General features: G+C 36.7%; 1 protein-coding gene across 1 annotated transcript in view; it reads left to right on the top strand.

The window, feature by feature from the left end:
• The window catches only part of IARS2 (isoleucyl-tRNA synthetase 2, mitochondrial), a 55,991-nt gene that overhangs the window by 20,659 nt on the left and 17,960 nt on the right, over positions 1-17,372 (top strand). Inside the window, exons 10-14 of the mRNA XM_034667204.1 lie at positions 2,211-2,301; positions 3,743-3,894; positions 5,249-5,409; positions 15,564-15,666; positions 16,295-16,388. Coding sequence (XP_034523095.1) covers positions 2,211-2,301; positions 3,743-3,894; positions 5,249-5,409; positions 15,564-15,666; positions 16,295-16,388 — 601 coding nt within the window. The remainder of the gene's footprint in view (positions 1-2,210; positions 2,302-3,742; positions 3,895-5,248; positions 5,410-15,563; positions 15,667-16,294; positions 16,389-17,372) is intronic.

Genomic DNA, 17,372 nt, shown 5'->3' on the forward strand with positions numbered 1-17,372 from the left:
CCACATCCTCACCAACACTTGTTGTTTCTTGTGTTTTTGATTTTAGCCATTCTGATAGGTATACAGTGATACCCCATTGTAGTTTTGATTTGCATTTCTCTGATGATGAGTGATGTTGAGTATCTTTTCATGTCAGGCCATCTGGATGTCTTTGGAGAAATGTCTGTTCATGTCTTCTGTCCATTTTTAATTGGATTATTTGTTGTTTTTGGGTGTTGAGTTTTATAAGTTCTTTATATATTTTGGATACTAAGCCTTTATCAGATATGTCCTTTGCAAATATCTTCACCCATTCATGAGTTGGCCTTTTAGTCTTACTGATTGTTTCCTTCAGTGTGCAGAAACTTTATTTTGATATAGTCCCAATAGTTTGTTTTTGCTTTTGTTTTAGGAGACGTATCTAGAAAAATGTTGCTACGGTTAATGTCAGAGACGTTATTGGCTATGCTCTCTTCAAAGATTTTTGTGGTTTCAGGTCTTACATTTTAGGTCTTTAATCCATTTTGAGTTTATTTTTGTGTTTGGTGAAAGAAAGTGGCCCAGTTTCATTCTTTTGCATGTGGCCATCCACTTTCTCCAACACCATTTGTTGAAGAGTCTTTTTTCCGTTGTATATTCGTTCCTCTTTTGTTGAGGATTAATCGACTACATAACTGTCGGTTTATTTCTGCGTTTTCTGCTCTATTCATTCCATTGATCCCTGTGTCTTTTTTTAATGCCAGTAACATACTGTTGTAATTACTGCCACTTTTTAATATAACTTAAAATCTGGAGTTGTGATACTTCCAGTTTTGTTTTTCTTTTTCAAGATTGATTTGGCTATTAGAGGTCTTTTGTGGTTCCATACAAATTTTGATATTGTTTGTTCTAGTTCTACGAAAGATGCTGTTGGTATTTTGATAGAGATTGCATTAAATCTGTAGATTGCTTTTAGTAGTATAGACATTTTAACACTATTCTTCCAACCCATGAGCATAGAATGTCTTTCCATTTCTTTTTGTCCTCTTCAATTTCTTTCATCAGTGTTTTATAGTTTTCAGAGTACAAGTCTTTCATCTCTTTGGTTAAGTTTATTCCTGGATACTTTATTGTTTTTGGTACAATTGTAATTGGATTGTTTTTGGTACAATTGTAATTGGATTGTTTTCTTAATTTCACTTTCTGCTGCCTCATTATTAGTGTATGGGAATACAACAGATTTTTGTAAGTTGACTTTGTGTCCTGCGACTTTACTGAATTCATTCATCAGTTCTAGTAGTTTCTTGGTGGAGTCTTCAGGCGTTTTTTTATATGTAGTATCTTGTCATCTGCAAATAACGAGAGTTTTACTTCTTACCAGTTGGGATGCATTTTATTTCCTTATGTTGTCTAATTGCCGAGGCTAGAACTTCCTGTTCTATGTTGAATAAAAGTGGTGAGAGTGAACATCTTTATCTTGTCCTGACCTTAGGGGAAAAGTTCTCAGTTGTTCTCCGTTAAGTATGATGTTGGCTGTGGGTTTTTCATATAAGGACTTTATTATGTTGAGGTATATTTCCTCTAAACCAACTTTGCAGGCAGTTTTTTTTTTTTTTATCATGAATGGATGTTGTACTTTGTCAAATGCTTTTTCTGCATCTGTTGAAATGATCATATGTTTTCTATCCTTTCTCTTATTGATGTGACATATCACATTGATCATTTTGCAAATATTGAGCCACTTTTGCCTCCAGGACTAAATCTCAAATGATGGTGGTTTATAATTTTTTTAATGTATTGTTGGATTCGGTTTACTAATATTTTTTTGAGGATTTTACTTTTTTTAATTAAACTTGTGGAATGGGATGTCTGGGTGGCTCAGTCGCTTAAGCGTCTGCCTTTGGCTCAGGTCATGATCCCAGGGTCCTGGGATCAAGCCCTACATCAGGCTCCTTGCTCAGTGGGGAGCCTGCCACTCCCCCTGCTTGTGCGCACCCTCTCACTGTCTTAACAAATAAATAAATAAAATCTTAAAAAAAAAATAAACTTGTGGTATATATTTTAATAAGACCTTTTGCCTTTTGTGATTTAAATGTACATATCCACAAATTTCTGTTAACTGCGTAAGAAGTACCCAGATTTTCGATGTAGTGAAAAACTATACTGAGATGTTTTACATATATTGTTTTGCTGGGGATTGGCATAGGATAAAATGTTTTGGTACTTCAGTTGTTGAAAATAACCCTTTGCAGGATTGCTTAGTGGATGAAGATGGAGTTTTCACAGATGTCGCAGGTCCCGAACTTCAAAACAAGGCTGTCCTTGAAGAGGGAACAGATGTGGGTGAGTCTTGTGAATGTTGTTATCGTAAATATACATTTTCTGAAAAGAAGCCAGCAGAAACCTTTGCTGGCTGTTCTCCCATGTACACTTTCCTTAGAAACGAAAATCTAAAGTTGTATTTTATTTTGCCACATGGTTTGTTTTTGTTTTTGTTTTTTTTAAATTTTTTTATTATGTTAGTCACCATACAGTACATCCTTAGTTTTTGATGTAATGTTCCATGATTCATTGTTTGCATATAACACCCAGTGCTCCATGCAATACGTGCCCTCCTTAATATCCATCACTGGCCTGTTTAAAACCAAGGTTGGGACTTTGTCATCTTTTGCTTTGAGGTTGCTCTGTTTGGCGAAGCAAAGCAGGGCAGTCAACAGGGAGTGATATTATTTAAGGGCTACAGCAGAGTTAGTTTTGTGGCAGGATAAAACCCAGCTTGAGGCTAGATGTTCACTCTGTATCAGACACTACTCTTTTTGTAACCCTTGAAAATCACTGAGCACATGTTAGCATTGTTTATGTGTTTAAGCTCTTAGGGATCCTCCAGCCTTGACTTGGCTTTCTGACTTTTTATAATTATGGATCCAAGGACCAGGTACTGTGGAGATTCTTCTGTGCCCACACTAAGACTAAAGCTAATTAAATGTGGTATATTACTTACCTAGGACTACTGAACAAATTACCATAAGTTTAGTAGCTTAAAACAATAGAAATTTATTCTCACAGTTCTGGAGGCTAGAAGTCTGAAATCAGTGTTTTGGCAGGGCAACGCTCTCAGTGTTCAGTGGAAGAAACTTCCTTGTCTCTTCCTAGTTTCTGGTGGCTTCTGGTAAACCTTAGCATTCCTTGATTTATAGCTGTATCACTCTAATCTTTGCCCCCATTGTCACATGTTCTTTGCTCTCGTGTGTCTCTCTGTATCGTCTTTTCTTATTAGGACACTAGTCATTGGATTTAGGGCCCACTCTAATCCAGTGTGTCCTCATCTTATCTTGACTACATCTGCAAAGACCCTATTTTCAAAATGGTCACATTCACAAGTGCTAAGGGTTAGGACTTGAACATATCTTTTGGGAGGATAAAATTCAATCCACTATAGCTGCTTTCTTCTGGATTCTTTGGAGACCATTTTAAGATTCATGGTATGAAAGGCTGTAACTATGAATTTCAAATGTAGAATTTTAGATATTATCCAATTTATCTTTCCTTTGCAGTGAAAAGCCATGAGAATGGCTTAATTTGGAGTCTAATTAAGGTTTTATAGTCTCTTCTTTTTTTGCCTGGAGAGTCCTAGATTATGCCTTTGACAGCTGGTAAGTGGCTACTCTTACCGACTGGCACTTACTGGTCCAGGTTTAGTACTCCTGGGAATTAGAGAGTTAGTAGGATTTTCATAGTACTTCTTAATTATGTCTAATGTAAATTGTTACTGATTTTTTTCAAGTTATAAAGATGCTTCAGGCTTCAAAGCATTTGTTGAAAGAGGAGAAATTGGTACACAGCTATCCCTATGACTGGAGGACTAAGAAACCAGTGGTTATCCGTGCCAGCAAGCAGTGGTTTGTACATATCACGGATATCAAGGCCACAGCCAAGGTATAAGAGACATCCTATTGTGAGTGTTGGGTTTTTATTCCCTCAGCATTAAAGGGTTGCTTGTGAGGCTGAGGTAGGGTTTGGGGAAAGGGAGGGATTGCTGCTATTATGATTTGGTGATTTGGTTTCATAAAATTGCAGTTTTAGAAGGATCTAGGATTTCCGTTCCTTCATTATACATGTGTGGCTTAAAGAGGTTAAGGGGCGTGTCAAAATTTCCTGCCCAGTATGGTGAAAGTGGTATAGAATTAGGGTAGAACTGAGTTCAGGAAGTGGTTTAACCTCTTAGAACCTCAGTATCCTCATCTATATGGAGGTGATAATAATGCCTACCTCATGGGGTAAGTGAATAAAAGCTCCAGAACAGTGTCGCACATAGTAAACATTCAGTAAAACTGTCTAAAAACCCTGTGCTTCCTTAAGTTTGAAATTGCAATCCATTTGAAAAATTGTTGCTTTGAATTAACAAATACTTTACAATGGGTATTCTAAATACTGATACGTATTTGAGCTCTTTCATTCACTATAAATATGTATTTGTGTGTGTCGTAAACAACTTCTATTGAATGAAAGAGCTCAAATATCTACTTGTTAATCAGGCTGATAATGAAGATATTTTACTTTACTGCTTTCATCTTAACATATAACTGCAATGAATTGGTTAATTTGTTGACCTGGCAATTTGAAGCTCTGCAAGCAATTTACATTTTCTGGATTTGTATAGAGTGGGCAACTGGAGATTATTACCGGACATTTTCCTATCCAATTCATCTTTTGGTAATTGACAAATGATTGAAATAAAAAACAACTGTTTGTGGGGCTGGAGGTAGGGGGAGTTCTTGAGAGAGAGTAAGTAAGTAGGAAGTAATTGTGACTTTTAGAAAGTGTTTTCTGTATTGTAAACCATTACTATGTGAAATTAGGTTCTATTGTAATCCTTATTTATTAACCTAAAACAGTGACTCATTTTTTAAGTATCTAAAAATTATCATTGAAATCAAGTTTGAATGGATTTTAACTACAGGTTAATGAAGTTTAATGCTTCTGCTAACCTTGTTATTGGCAGTTTTGTTCTAGGGTGCTTGGAAGTTAGTATACAATCTCTTGTCACATTCTCTAATGGTGAAGTCTGCTCTTGATGTTATTTATTAGATCCTTTGTGGCCCTGTTTTAACTTTGCTTCATTTGGTTTGAAATCTGTTGTTTTTTAGTTCAGTTTTTTGGCTATGGGAAGGGAGACATGTGAATGACTATAAACATCCAAAATAAATAATCATTAGGATTAAAGTCATGGCAATTCTGGAAGATTTGTTCTGCTTACTCTCACTGGACTTGATTTGTGAATCAATTGCAGGAATTGTTAAAAAAAGTGAAATTTATTCCTGGATCAGCACTGAATGCCATGGTTGAAACGATGGACAGACGGCCATATTGGTGCATATCAAGGCAAAGAGTTTGGGGTGTTCCAATCCCTGTGTTTCATCACAAGACAAAAGATGAATTCTTGATCAACAGGTAAAATTCTTTCTGCATTTTTCAGCATTTTAAAGTGAGCTGTGTTTTCTTCAAAAGTAGAGAAATGGACTGTTGAGAATTGATACATGTTAAATCATATATTCAGTCTTGTCGGGGGGGGAGTAAAATATAATTTCAACAAGGTGCTTTCATATGGTTGAAATTTTAACAACTATATTTTTTCAATATGGATACTTAGAAGCAGAGGCTCTGATACTTTTTCCATGGGAATTCATTGTTTCTGTGTGCCTGTAGCATTGTGCTAGAATCAGGTGTCAGGAATCCAAAGATGAACAGTGTTCAGGAGGGGATCCTGGTATGCAATTTTTCTTTAGGAATTAGAATCCCTCTCTTACTTTAGGCTACTGTCTTGTTCTTTCTTTCTTTTTTAAAATTTTATTTATTTATATATTTAAGAGAGAGAACGCACAAGCAGGGGGAGCAGCAGAGAGGGAGAAGCAGTCTCCCCACTGAGCAGGGAGCCCTACACGGGGCTCGATCCCAAGACCCTGGAATCATGACCTGAGCTGAAGGTAGACGCTTAACCCACTGAGTCACCCAGGTGCCCCTAGGCTACTGTCTTTTTCAATAGAAATGACATTATGTAATTATAGATCCTTTAAAATTTAAGAAACTGTAATATAGTTAAATGCACAAAATTACATTTATTCTAGTGATGATTACCTTCCCAACTATTTCTTCCCTTTTCCTTAAGGTTTTTTCTTTTTTTCTTTTTTTTTTTTTTTAAAGATTTTATTTATTTGACAGGGACAGCCAGCAGAGAGGGAACACAGCAGGGGAAGTGGGAGAGGAAGAAGCAGGCTCCTAGCAGAGGAGCCTGATGTGGGTGGGGCTCGATCCCAGAACTCTGGGATCACGCCCTGAGCCGAAGGCAGACGCTTAACGACTGCGCCACCCAGGCGCCCCTTGAAAAGATAATATATGGACATGGTGAACAGTTCAGGGTAGAAAAACTTATATGGTGGAAAGAAGATTTTTTTCCTAATCCAGACGCTAGACTTTCCTTGAGGCAGTGAACAAGACTGACATGGGCCTTGCTTTGAGATGATAGCGAGATCATAGTCTAGCTAGTTTATCTTCTAGTAAATTAGGGAGGTTTTCGGTATTGCTGTTACTAACAGATATGAAAAGGGGAATATTAATCATTCCTTTTAGGAATACATCTTAAGTTTTCATTTTCTTTGAGTAATTTTGTTTTAATTTGGTTAATGGAATTTTTGCTAAATTATATTTTAACATGAATCAAAAGCTTGAGCCCATTTTGGTAAATATTTTTATGTTTTATTGCTTGAGGATCCAGTGAGGTTTTTGAGGGCATGGAAACCAGGAAGGAATGACAGGGAGTTCAAGAGACTGTAGACATAGAGTTGAATGCCCCTACTTTGGGGTTCATCAGAACGTTTGTGAAAATGTTCTACTTCTCCTTGTCAGCATTATCAGTGTTTCTTTGGGTGGTCCTTTTATGAATGCATGTATTTTAGGATTTTTTTAAAATGTTGATTAAAGTGGGCTGGGGTTTTTTTGTTTTAATCATCTATAGCCATATATTAGGTAGTTCTTACTGTTTTTTTGTGTGAAAGTTCCTTTTCAATTTACTGTTTATTTTTAAAGATTATTTATTTGAGAGAGAGCCTGTGCGCGTACGAGTGGGGTGAGAGAGGGAGAGGGAGAGAGAGAATCTCAAGCAAACTCCTCACTGAACACAGCCCAATGTGGGGCTCAGTCCCATGACCCTGAGATCACAACCTGAGCCAAAATCAAGAGTTGGACCCTTAACCAACTCAGCCTCCCAGCAGCCCCAGTTCCTTTTCAGTTTAAATGCACATTTTATCATTGCTTCATGGGTGATCTGACACCTTATGGCCACATGGCTCAGGGAAGAACTAGAGGCTATGCTCTGCCTTGGGCAAATACCGAACCATAAAACAGCTCATTTGCTTTATTCACAGAGGATATGGCATTTGAGTAGGGGCTTGAGGATTAGATAGGAAACAGGGCAAAGTATTTTGCAAGTAGAGGGATCGGCTGGAGCTGAGGGCTTGGAAGGGGAAAGCATGGCACCTGTATAGGAACCGTACTAGGACTGTGGGGTGTCGAGAAGGGTTTTATTTTTTATTTTTTTAAAGATTTTATTTATTTATTTGACAGAGATAGAGACAACCAGCAAGAGAGGGAACACAAGCAGGGGGAGTGGGAGAGGAAGAAGCAGGCTTCCAGCAGAGGAGCCCAATGTGGGGCTCGATCCCATAACGCCGGGATCACGCCCTGAGCCGAAGGCAGACGCTTAACCGCTGTGCCACCCAGGCGCCCCGAGAAGGGTTTTAGATAAATGCCAAGAAAGATTGGTTGGGGGAAACTGTAGTTGAGTCTCAAATAGTAAGTTAAGTAGTTTAAACTTTTAAATAGGCCTGAGGAACGAGAGTATATTTTAGGAAAAGAAACTGGAGGTTAAAGGCCAGAAGTCATTGTAAGGCTACTTCAGTATTACTACTTCATTTGGAGAGCTAAGGCTCTTTGTCCTGAATATTGTTGCTCACATTGTTCTTATAATTGAGAGCATGTTCAGATGTGAGCCACTGATACCTTAATACCTTAAAGTTCAGATAAATTTACACAAGTATTGTTTAAAATTCCACACTGTAGAGTTTTCTTTTAAGGAATGTTTATAAGGCACTGTCATTGTTTCTCTCTCTCTCTCTCTCTCTCTTTTTCTCTTTTTAAGCATTTGAGGACGGGATTTTTAGGGAATTTCCTCAAAGTGGTTCAGGTGGTCATATGTATATATTAGTAAGGAGCAAATTGGTTTATTTGACCATTATTTAATCATGACAATAAAATGGTACATAAGTCGATTGGTGGTCGCTAAGCTAGGTAAAATAAATGTGAGCTTTGTCAGAAAAACACAAGCAAATTTTCATCAGGTGTTATTTGCATTTTATTTACAGTTGATATATCCATACGATTATGTTACAGATTGTTTTCCGTGCATCTCCCATTGTGTTGCTTGCATGATGCTGGCTGAACTCTGATTTTGACGTAGAAGAGGTATACAGGATGTTGGCCTACAAAAATGACAGACAGACTTAGCCAAATTGTCTGTCAGTTCATAGGTCATTTTCCTGTACACCGTTTCCTAGTGATGACTCTTATCTTCTTTCTTTGTTGGGTCCTTCGTGTGACATGACACTTGATTTAGGAAGACAGATATTAATTCTTAATTATTTGCCAGTTTTTCAAGATAGCATGAAAGGTTATCTTTTTTCCTCCATAAGCAAGTCAGAATCAAGTGACTATGATTTTCTGTCTTTCTGGGGTCTGTCTGTTGTAGTGTGTTGGTCACCATCAAAAGTAACAGCATCTCCACTGGAAATTAACACACAGTCCACATGGAGTTGCTGTTACACTTGATAACCCCATTAAACACACCAGAGATTCCTTCTGCTTTTCTGGATGAAAGTCTGTAAGTTAAAGTCTTAATTATACTTGTGTCACAGAAGAAAATCTTGATTTATTCACACTCTAAATAGGTTTAGAGACTGGTAGGTTTGAAACTCTGATGTTTAATTTTGGTTTGAATGAATGTTCTCATATGCACTTTATAGTCCCATTTGTATTTGCTCAAGATGTAATTCCATTTCTGACTTTAACATTGATTTTTCTGAATCTGCCATTATAATTTAGGTAGAAATCTATTCCTAGTTAATAAAGGTAAATACTGTTTAGCATTAAAAAAGGTAAAATTTGGGAACATTTGCCACCTAGAAAGAAAAAGAAGTTGTTTATTTTGGATGATTTTATCAATTCAGCAGTATTAGTGCAATAATCTGTGTGTTTAGGAAACTTAGCCCCTGATTTCTAGAAATTATGAGAAAAGTACTAGAAGCAATCAAGGAATTTCCAGTTCAGCTTGAGTGCTAGGTTTTTTTGTGTTTTTTTTCCTTAAGATTTATTTATTCATTTTAGAGAGAGCGTGCAGGAAGGAGGGGCAGAGGGAGAGAGAACCCCAAGCAGACTCCTTGCTGAGTGCCAAGCTAGATGGCGGGGCTTGATCCCAAGACCCTGGGATCATGACCTGAGCTGAAATCAGGAGTCAGATGCTCGACTGACTGCCTCACCCAGGCGCCCGAGTGCTGGCTTTAACTACCTTTTGCTCATGTTAATAATAATGACATTTGGTGACAAAATTTTATAATGTTCATTAAATTAAAAAAATTTTCTCCAGGGGCGCCTGGGTGGCACAGCGGTTAGGCGTCTGCCTTCGGCTCAGGGCGTGATCCCGGCGTTATGGGTTCGAGCCCCACATCAGGCTCCTCTGCTATGAGCCTGCTTCTTCCTCTCCCACTCCCCCTGCTTGTGTTTCCTCTCTCGCTGGCTGTCTCTATCTCTGTCGAATAAATAAATAAAATCTTTAAAAAAAAAAAAATTTTCTCCAAAATTGTTTCCTGGAGCCTTTGAAACATAAGTATTAGGATTAAATTAAAAATAGAATCCCCCCTTAAAATTTCATTGTGTTCTAGAATTAAATGTATAAATTTAGTAAATACATTAGAAACATTTAGCCTCTTACCTCATTCTTATTCCAGTAACTTGCAGAAGAAAAGTTGTCTTATAATCCTTAATATTTTTCCTTTAATAAAGACAAAACACAGGGAACAGAATGACAGCAACAGTTTCTTTCTTGCTTAGTGATCTTAATGCTGCTTAATTTCTGATTAACACGCTAAATAAGCCTTTAGCTCAGTTGATATCAAAGTCTAGAATGATTGGATGGTGTTACTACCCAGTGGATTTTCACTGGTTGAAACCTAAGAAGGGACACGTCATGCGTGTGTTTAGATAAGGCCCTCGCATAAAGTACAAAGTTTTATGACGGATTTATTGCTTTATGAAATAACAGCATTAAAATGGAAGTATATAGATTATGTAGTGATAAGTGGTTTCACCCACTTTTATCAACAGTAATTGAGACTGATCTTTAGGTTATAAGTTAACTATACGTTTGTGTTAAGTATAGGATATTATTAACATAAGGGAAGAATTCTTAAGTTTCCAAAGACAAATTTTGACTTTTTCCTTATATTTTTTCCTGAAAAATATCCAGTATCACTAAGAAATACGAATTATTTTTAAAACAGATATTGTTTAAAATTGTTTTTAAAACTTTTTAAAGCATAATCTCTGTTTCATTATAAACAATTGCACTTGTAAAATATCCATAAGGAAATAAGGCTAATGTCTCTTGTGTAAAGATAGATATGTAAGGATGTCTCATACAGTTGATTATAAAGGACCATGATGATATAAAGAAATACTCTAAGTGACTTTTGGAAGAATGAACGTGCAGCCATAAAAATGCTAGCTTAGCTCCTAATAATTGCCTAGTTCCCTATGTATGAAAATCAAATAAATGTAGCCCATCCTGGTATTTGGCTGTTTCTGGGTTTTTGCTACACCATTACACTGTCTTTTAAGCACTTGTGTAGCATTTACTTGTATTTCTTTTCCAAATTATCCTTGCAGATTTTGTTTGAACTAACGTTAAATTTATCTTTATTTTACAATCTGGGATAGTTACCTCAAGTTTGTAGGTTATCAGTTTATATTTATTTTTATTGAAAATTTTGTTTTTAAAATTCTCTTCCACAATTTTTTAGGGTCATTCAGACCCTCACAGTACAAGTCAAGAAAAAGTTCTCATTTTGTGGTACCAAATCTGTGCACTTAGATTTTGATTTGTTTAGATTGTGGGAGTGTTGTCTTTGAAGTCTGCATTCTTATTTATCGTAAATTTTGTTAGGTTTTTTAAAAATTGTGTTCAGTTTTTATCCTCGAACTCCAGAATTATCTCTAGCTTCTTTTCCTCTTTTCAAAAATACAAGTAATATAACGTTCTAAGATCTCAAAACGGAATTGAGTTGCAGAACATAATGCATATTAAAGTACATTTAGTACATCGTATTTTCATATTTCATGATATAAAGTTAGGAAGCAAGTTTGCTCTAAATATTCGTGAGACTTGCTCTGTTGATGAGGCAGACCTTCTTCCCCTCTTTGAAGTGTTTCATGTTTCTTTTGGATACATTGCATAAAATATTCTTTTGTCCAGATTTATATGCATATGTTATGAGGGAAGATACTGGGTCACTTACACTACATAAAATGTGTAATTTTACTTATGACAGCTTTTTAATTGTTGCAGGATTATTTTCATTAGTGTAGGTAACACTGTGTGGTTATGTCATTTTTAATAAGTATTGTTAGGTAAACGAAAAGAAAAACAGTCAAATAAACTTTCCTCCTCACCGAAACAAGAGACTTACCAGGTTTTTTTTTAAAGTGTATTTGCAAGTAAGATGTATATAAAATGCTTCTTACACTAAAAAATTGTATATGTGAGTCACTAATATCTTTATAAGAAAATATAACAAAACTTCAATTTTGGTTAGACTAGAGATGGGTCTCTAAACTTGGTAGGATTTTATAATTGCCTTAATAACTTGTCAGCTGCAAAATTGGGCTCTTTATTGTTTGGTACCTTTAGTTACGGTTCTAAAACTTCATTGAATTATCTGCCATTTAGGGATATAAAAAAAGAACTTGGTCTCATTGGAGGCGGATTTGGTCTTCTAAAATGGATGGGCATCATCTATAATTTTAAGGTTACTGAGTAAAATACTAGGACTTTATCCTTTTTTAAGAATAAAATTTTTCACACAGCCTTCTTTCTGACAGCTTTTCCCAGTGTCCACAGAAACTCAAGCTCAGAAAAATACTATGATGTATTCCTGTCAGTACCTAATAATTCACAGGTAGAATCTGGTCTTTGGACTGGGTGCTTGTTCTGTCAACACTCTAATCTCTGGAGACTGACTGGTTCCCTAACTTCATCTCTGGGTCAGGGGTTCATTGTGCATGGGGTAATAGATAGTCTTTTTGCCTTTGCAAACCCCAGAGAACAGGAGTGTGAATTTACAGTTACAGTGGCTGTCTTGATAGATGAGTTAGAGAAGCTGAATAGGGAAGTAAAAACAGAATTGAACCATGATTTAGGACACACAGTTTTAAGGCCTGGCATTAACTATGTTATTTATGTAGGCTCATGACTGAAGGATCCCCAAGGCAGGGAACAGTGTATCTGTCAGGAGCTATTAAATATTTTTTTCTGTGTCTCTAACTAGATAGTGCTTGTAAAGTGCTTTCAAAAATACGATGTGTTAGGTATACACCTAAATGCCTTTATTTTGATTAATAATATTAATCCTGATAGCTCTTCCTTATTTCCTAAATTAATCTGAAATCCGAACCTTTTGCTTTTAATTTTGTGTTATTTTTTCCGGTACATTCTATTTATTTATTTCCAGTACATTAAAAACTGTTTTACTGTTTTATGTTACTCTTTACCTAAAGTTACAGTGTAATGATAACATTGTAAAAATAAGAAGTCAAAATGACCCTCATACTTAGAATCCTTCTTTTCTGTGATAGTTTCAGAATTGATACAAACATCATATCTACTGTCATTGTGTCTGTGTAAATGTACTTTGCCAGTACCTCTGTAGAGGGGGTTCTTTTAGAAAAATAGCATTAGGTCATTCATATTTTCTTTTCCAGTATATTCCTATTTTTTTAACTGTTAAAAGGTTCTGTGCAAACTATATAAGATAGTAATATGTAACTAAATATTGTCGTATAACTAGGTATTGCACAAAGTTTTTATGGTTTCCTATCACTAAAGTTTATCTTTCTTGTTAAAGTCCACTGAAAATGCATGACTACAAGAAATATGGACTTGTGCCCATTTTAACATTATTGTTGTTTTTCTTTAAAATAGATGCTGATAACATTATACATTTTCAATCCATCCTTCCTAGTATACAAACTTAGGTATTTCGAATTTCTGTTTTGAGAGCCTGTCTAATTCATCATACCCATTTGATTTTTGCTTCCTACAACAGTTTTTTCATAAACATTTTATCTGTGAATTACCAGACCAAGAGAGGTTAAATGATTTGCCCTGCGTAGTCATGATTAGTGAGAAGCAGATCCAGATTAAGAATGTAAAGCTTTTCCTGTGCACTGCTCTTTGTACTTCGATTCTGACAGGCCTGCAGTTAATTCTTAGTTATTTGCATTAATGGAATGTGGTAGAAAGGGCATGTGTTTTGGTAATTGGTTAACAAAATTACTGTCTAGGGGCGCCTGGGTGGCACAGCGGTTAAGCGTCTGCCTTTGGCTCAGGGTGTGATCCCGGCGTTGTGGGATCGAGCCCCACATCGGGCTCCTCCACCAGGAGCCTGCTTCTTCCTCTCCCACTCCCCCTGCTTGTGTTCCCTCTCTCGCTGGCTATCTCTATCTCTGTCAAATAAATAAATCTTTAAAAAAAAAAAAATTACTGTCTAAATTTACCTGACTTCAAAGAATCAGTTTGAATAATAGCTATTGCTTCAAAGAATCAGTTTGAATAATAACTAATGCTTATCTAATACTTACTAGTATGTGCCAGATACTATTCTGGGCATTTCATATATAAGCTTAATTAATATCCATAATAGCTGTCTTGGTGATGCTATTATTATTTGCATTTTACGAACAGATAGAGAAATATTAAGTGTTGTGCCCAGGGTCACATAACTAGTGAGTGGTAGAGCCAGGAACTGCACCAAAGCTGTGTGGTTCCAGGGTCCATGGTCTTGACCATTATCTGTCCCCTGACTCAATGGAAAGCAACTAGAGGAAGTTGTAATGTCAGTAAAACTGTGATAATAAATTAAAAGTACATTATTCCTGTGAGAAAATTTAGTATAAATTTTCTCTGATTTTAATTTTCAAATAATTTATAATTGTGTATCTTCCCAAAGATGTGGTCAGTTTCAGTATTCGTTTGATGTGTATTAATTGGCTTTTTACTGTATGTTGGGCACCATGCTAGGTTTTTCGTGGATCATCTCATTTAGTTTACGGGCAGTAGGAGGGGAGTGTCTGGGATCGCTGCTGTGTAAGTTCCATTAGTGCGGGAATTTTACCTGCCTTGTCAGCCACTATACTTCCATTTCCTCAAACAGTGATATTGGAGGTTCTCAGTAAATATTTTTGAACAAATGAATTGTATTCTCCTTAACGGAAGGAACAATCAAGACAGAGACGCCTTAGTACTTGTGCATGGTCGTACATGAAGTTTTAGTACTTTTGCAGGGTTGTACTTGTAAAAAGTGGCTGAGTCAGGATAGAGGCCCGGATACCTGTTGTTTAAGTCCGTGCTCTAGTGTGGCCTTGCCTCTTATGCAGGTGAATTTGGACTTAGTCCTGTCTGTGCTGGAAGTTTTGGAAAGGGGATTGTTGTGATAAAAGCAGTTTTAGGAATACCGTGCTGTCAAAGACCTGTCGTTTAAATTAAAGAGATGAGGGGCTCCTGGGTGGCGCAGTCAGTTAAGTTTCGCCTCAGATCATGACCTCAGGATCCTGAGATTCAGCCCTGCCTCGGGCTCTGAGTTCAGCGCGGAGTCTGCCTGGGACTCTTTCTTCTTCTCCCTCTGCCCCTCTCCCCCACGCGCACGTGTCCTTTCTCTTTTTCTCTCTCAAATCTTTTTTAAAAAAATAAATTAATTGAGATGAGAATAGAGGAGAAGTCAGACCACTGCATTGATCTAGTATTGAGGCAATGCGGTTCGATGAATATTGTATCAGAACAGAACAAAGAAGAAATTTGAGTAAGATTTCAAAAGCAGAACTGGACAGATGTGGTATCTGGATTTGAGCAGACTTTGGAGGGAGGGGGGAGATAATTAGGAGGTTTTGAATATACATCCCTGGTTAGAAAATAGATTGATAGAAATAGGGAAATCGGTAACTAAAACAGGGATATCAGAAGAAGTCTTTTTTTTAAAAGGGTACATGTGATCAATTTGATTTTATTTATATTGAATTTAAGGTGACAGTCACAGCCAAGTAAACAAGTAATTGAAGATAATACTGCTAACGTTTGGAGGAAAAGATAGGAAAAAAAATATTCTGCTGATAGGGGAAAACAACTATTCTCTTTCTTTCTTTTTTTATTTTAGCTGTTTTTTAATTTTAAGATGGGTATTGATCACTGTAGTTCACTGAGCAGTTCTGCCTTTTCCCTCCCAAAACAGCCAAACCACTGAGCATATTATTAAACTAGTGGAACAACATGGCAGTGATGTCTGGTGGACTCTTCCCCCTGAGCAACTTCTTCCTGAAGAAGTCTTATCGCAGGTAAATTTCCATGTGTATTTAACAGCCTCTGTGTGCGTTACATGAGTTAATGACAACAGGAGGGATTCCTGGGGTTTAAGTTGTTCTATCGTAGTGTAAAGTTAATGAGTTTATTCCCTATAAATTAGGAGCCAGTGCAGTTGGAGAGTAGACGTTTCTGTTTCACCAAAGAAGCGTGGTATTTAGTATGGCAGTAGAGGTCAAGGGTTATTTGTTATCTTATTGAGGGCCAAGATTGATTTTAACTGGTGTAGTTGACTAAGCAGATAGAGTTGTGAGTATGCGCGTAGTTCCTCATGTTGGTGCGTCAGGATTTTGTGGGATCTGAATTCTAGTTAACTGATCTCATCACACATGAAAAAATACAAATTAGAAGATCATTTCAAGAAATGAAAAGAGTTTATATTTGTGTTAGTAAACGTGTAATTAAGTGGCCACAATCATCTTTACATGCAAATGAGGTGGTTGTACTGAATTGCAAAATACTTAGAAATGTTTTAAATTTCATTTTAAGATATGAGCTTAATGCTAGAAAGCATTTGATTTTTTTTTAAGACTTTTTTTGGTCCTTATTCTATGTATTGTGATCTTTGCATAATTAAAATGTTTTCCCACATTGTCTTATTAGGTTGGTGGTCCTGATGCCCTGGAATATGCTCCCGGTCAGGATATTTTGGACATCTGGTTTGATAGTGGAACTTCATGGTCTTATGTTCTTCCAGGTAATTTTAAATAATAGATTATAAACCAGTCAGGCAGTTTTGAAAATACATAAAAGTTACTCAGAGGAAATCTGTGATCTAGGGATATATTTTCTCTATATTTGGAAGAAAGCCTTTTTTGGTGGGGGCAGCAGGAAAGAAAATAAAAAATCTGCTATGGTATAATTTTAGATCTGAAAGGGCCCTTGGAGATCATTTAATCCAGTGATTTCTAAACTTTTTCTGTTTTTCCAAATGAAATTTCATATTGAACCACCATACAAAAGATATATTAAAAATGGGAATTTTCTTCCCCTCAACTCGCTCGTTCTCCTTGACTCACTTGGCAGTCCCAAGGCATTGGTTCTGTAAAGTTTAGAAATTACTGAAACAGTCTGACCCCCGTCATTTTTCAAAACAAGAAATGAGATTAAATTAGAGCCAACTTAGATGATGGTCACATAGTTTAGTAGTGTCAGACTAGAACTTACATACCCTGATTTTTAGTTGTCATTTTTCTTATACAGCCTTGCCTTTTCACATCTCTTCCCCCCTCTATGCAGACAGCTGATTGATTTTGTACTTACTCGTAGTTGGGGCGCACTCTTGACTCACTGAATGAAGAGAAGGGAGAGACCAGGCAGGAGTTAGGAGGGAGAAGCAGGAGCAGGCACACATTCAGGGTTGTGTTTAGATGCTTAAGAAGACAGATATCCTTACGGATACCAAGTGAACACCAGAGGTAAGACAAAGAATAAAGCTCGAAGTCACTCTGAGGTTAAAGACAGGAAGGAGGTAGGTGGCAGGGAAAGGGGGACAGACACTTCCTCACATTGCTACTTAGGGACAACTTCAGCGCAAGAGATACTGCTTGCTTTCTGGAGCAAGAGAATGTGGGAAAGTAGCTTGTCTGTGCAGCTGGCCGTTATTAAGGGATCGAAAGGGATTGTCCTCTAGTTTTACCAAAAGTGTACTTCTGGTCCTGGGCCTCACTACTTTTTTTTT

This window comes from Ailuropoda melanoleuca, chromosome 8 (genome assembly GCF_002007445.2).
Source record: "Ailuropoda melanoleuca isolate Jingjing chromosome 8, ASM200744v2, whole genome shotgun sequence".
In the NCBI taxonomy this organism is placed as follows: Eukaryota; Metazoa; Chordata; class Mammalia; order Carnivora; family Ursidae; genus Ailuropoda; species Ailuropoda melanoleuca.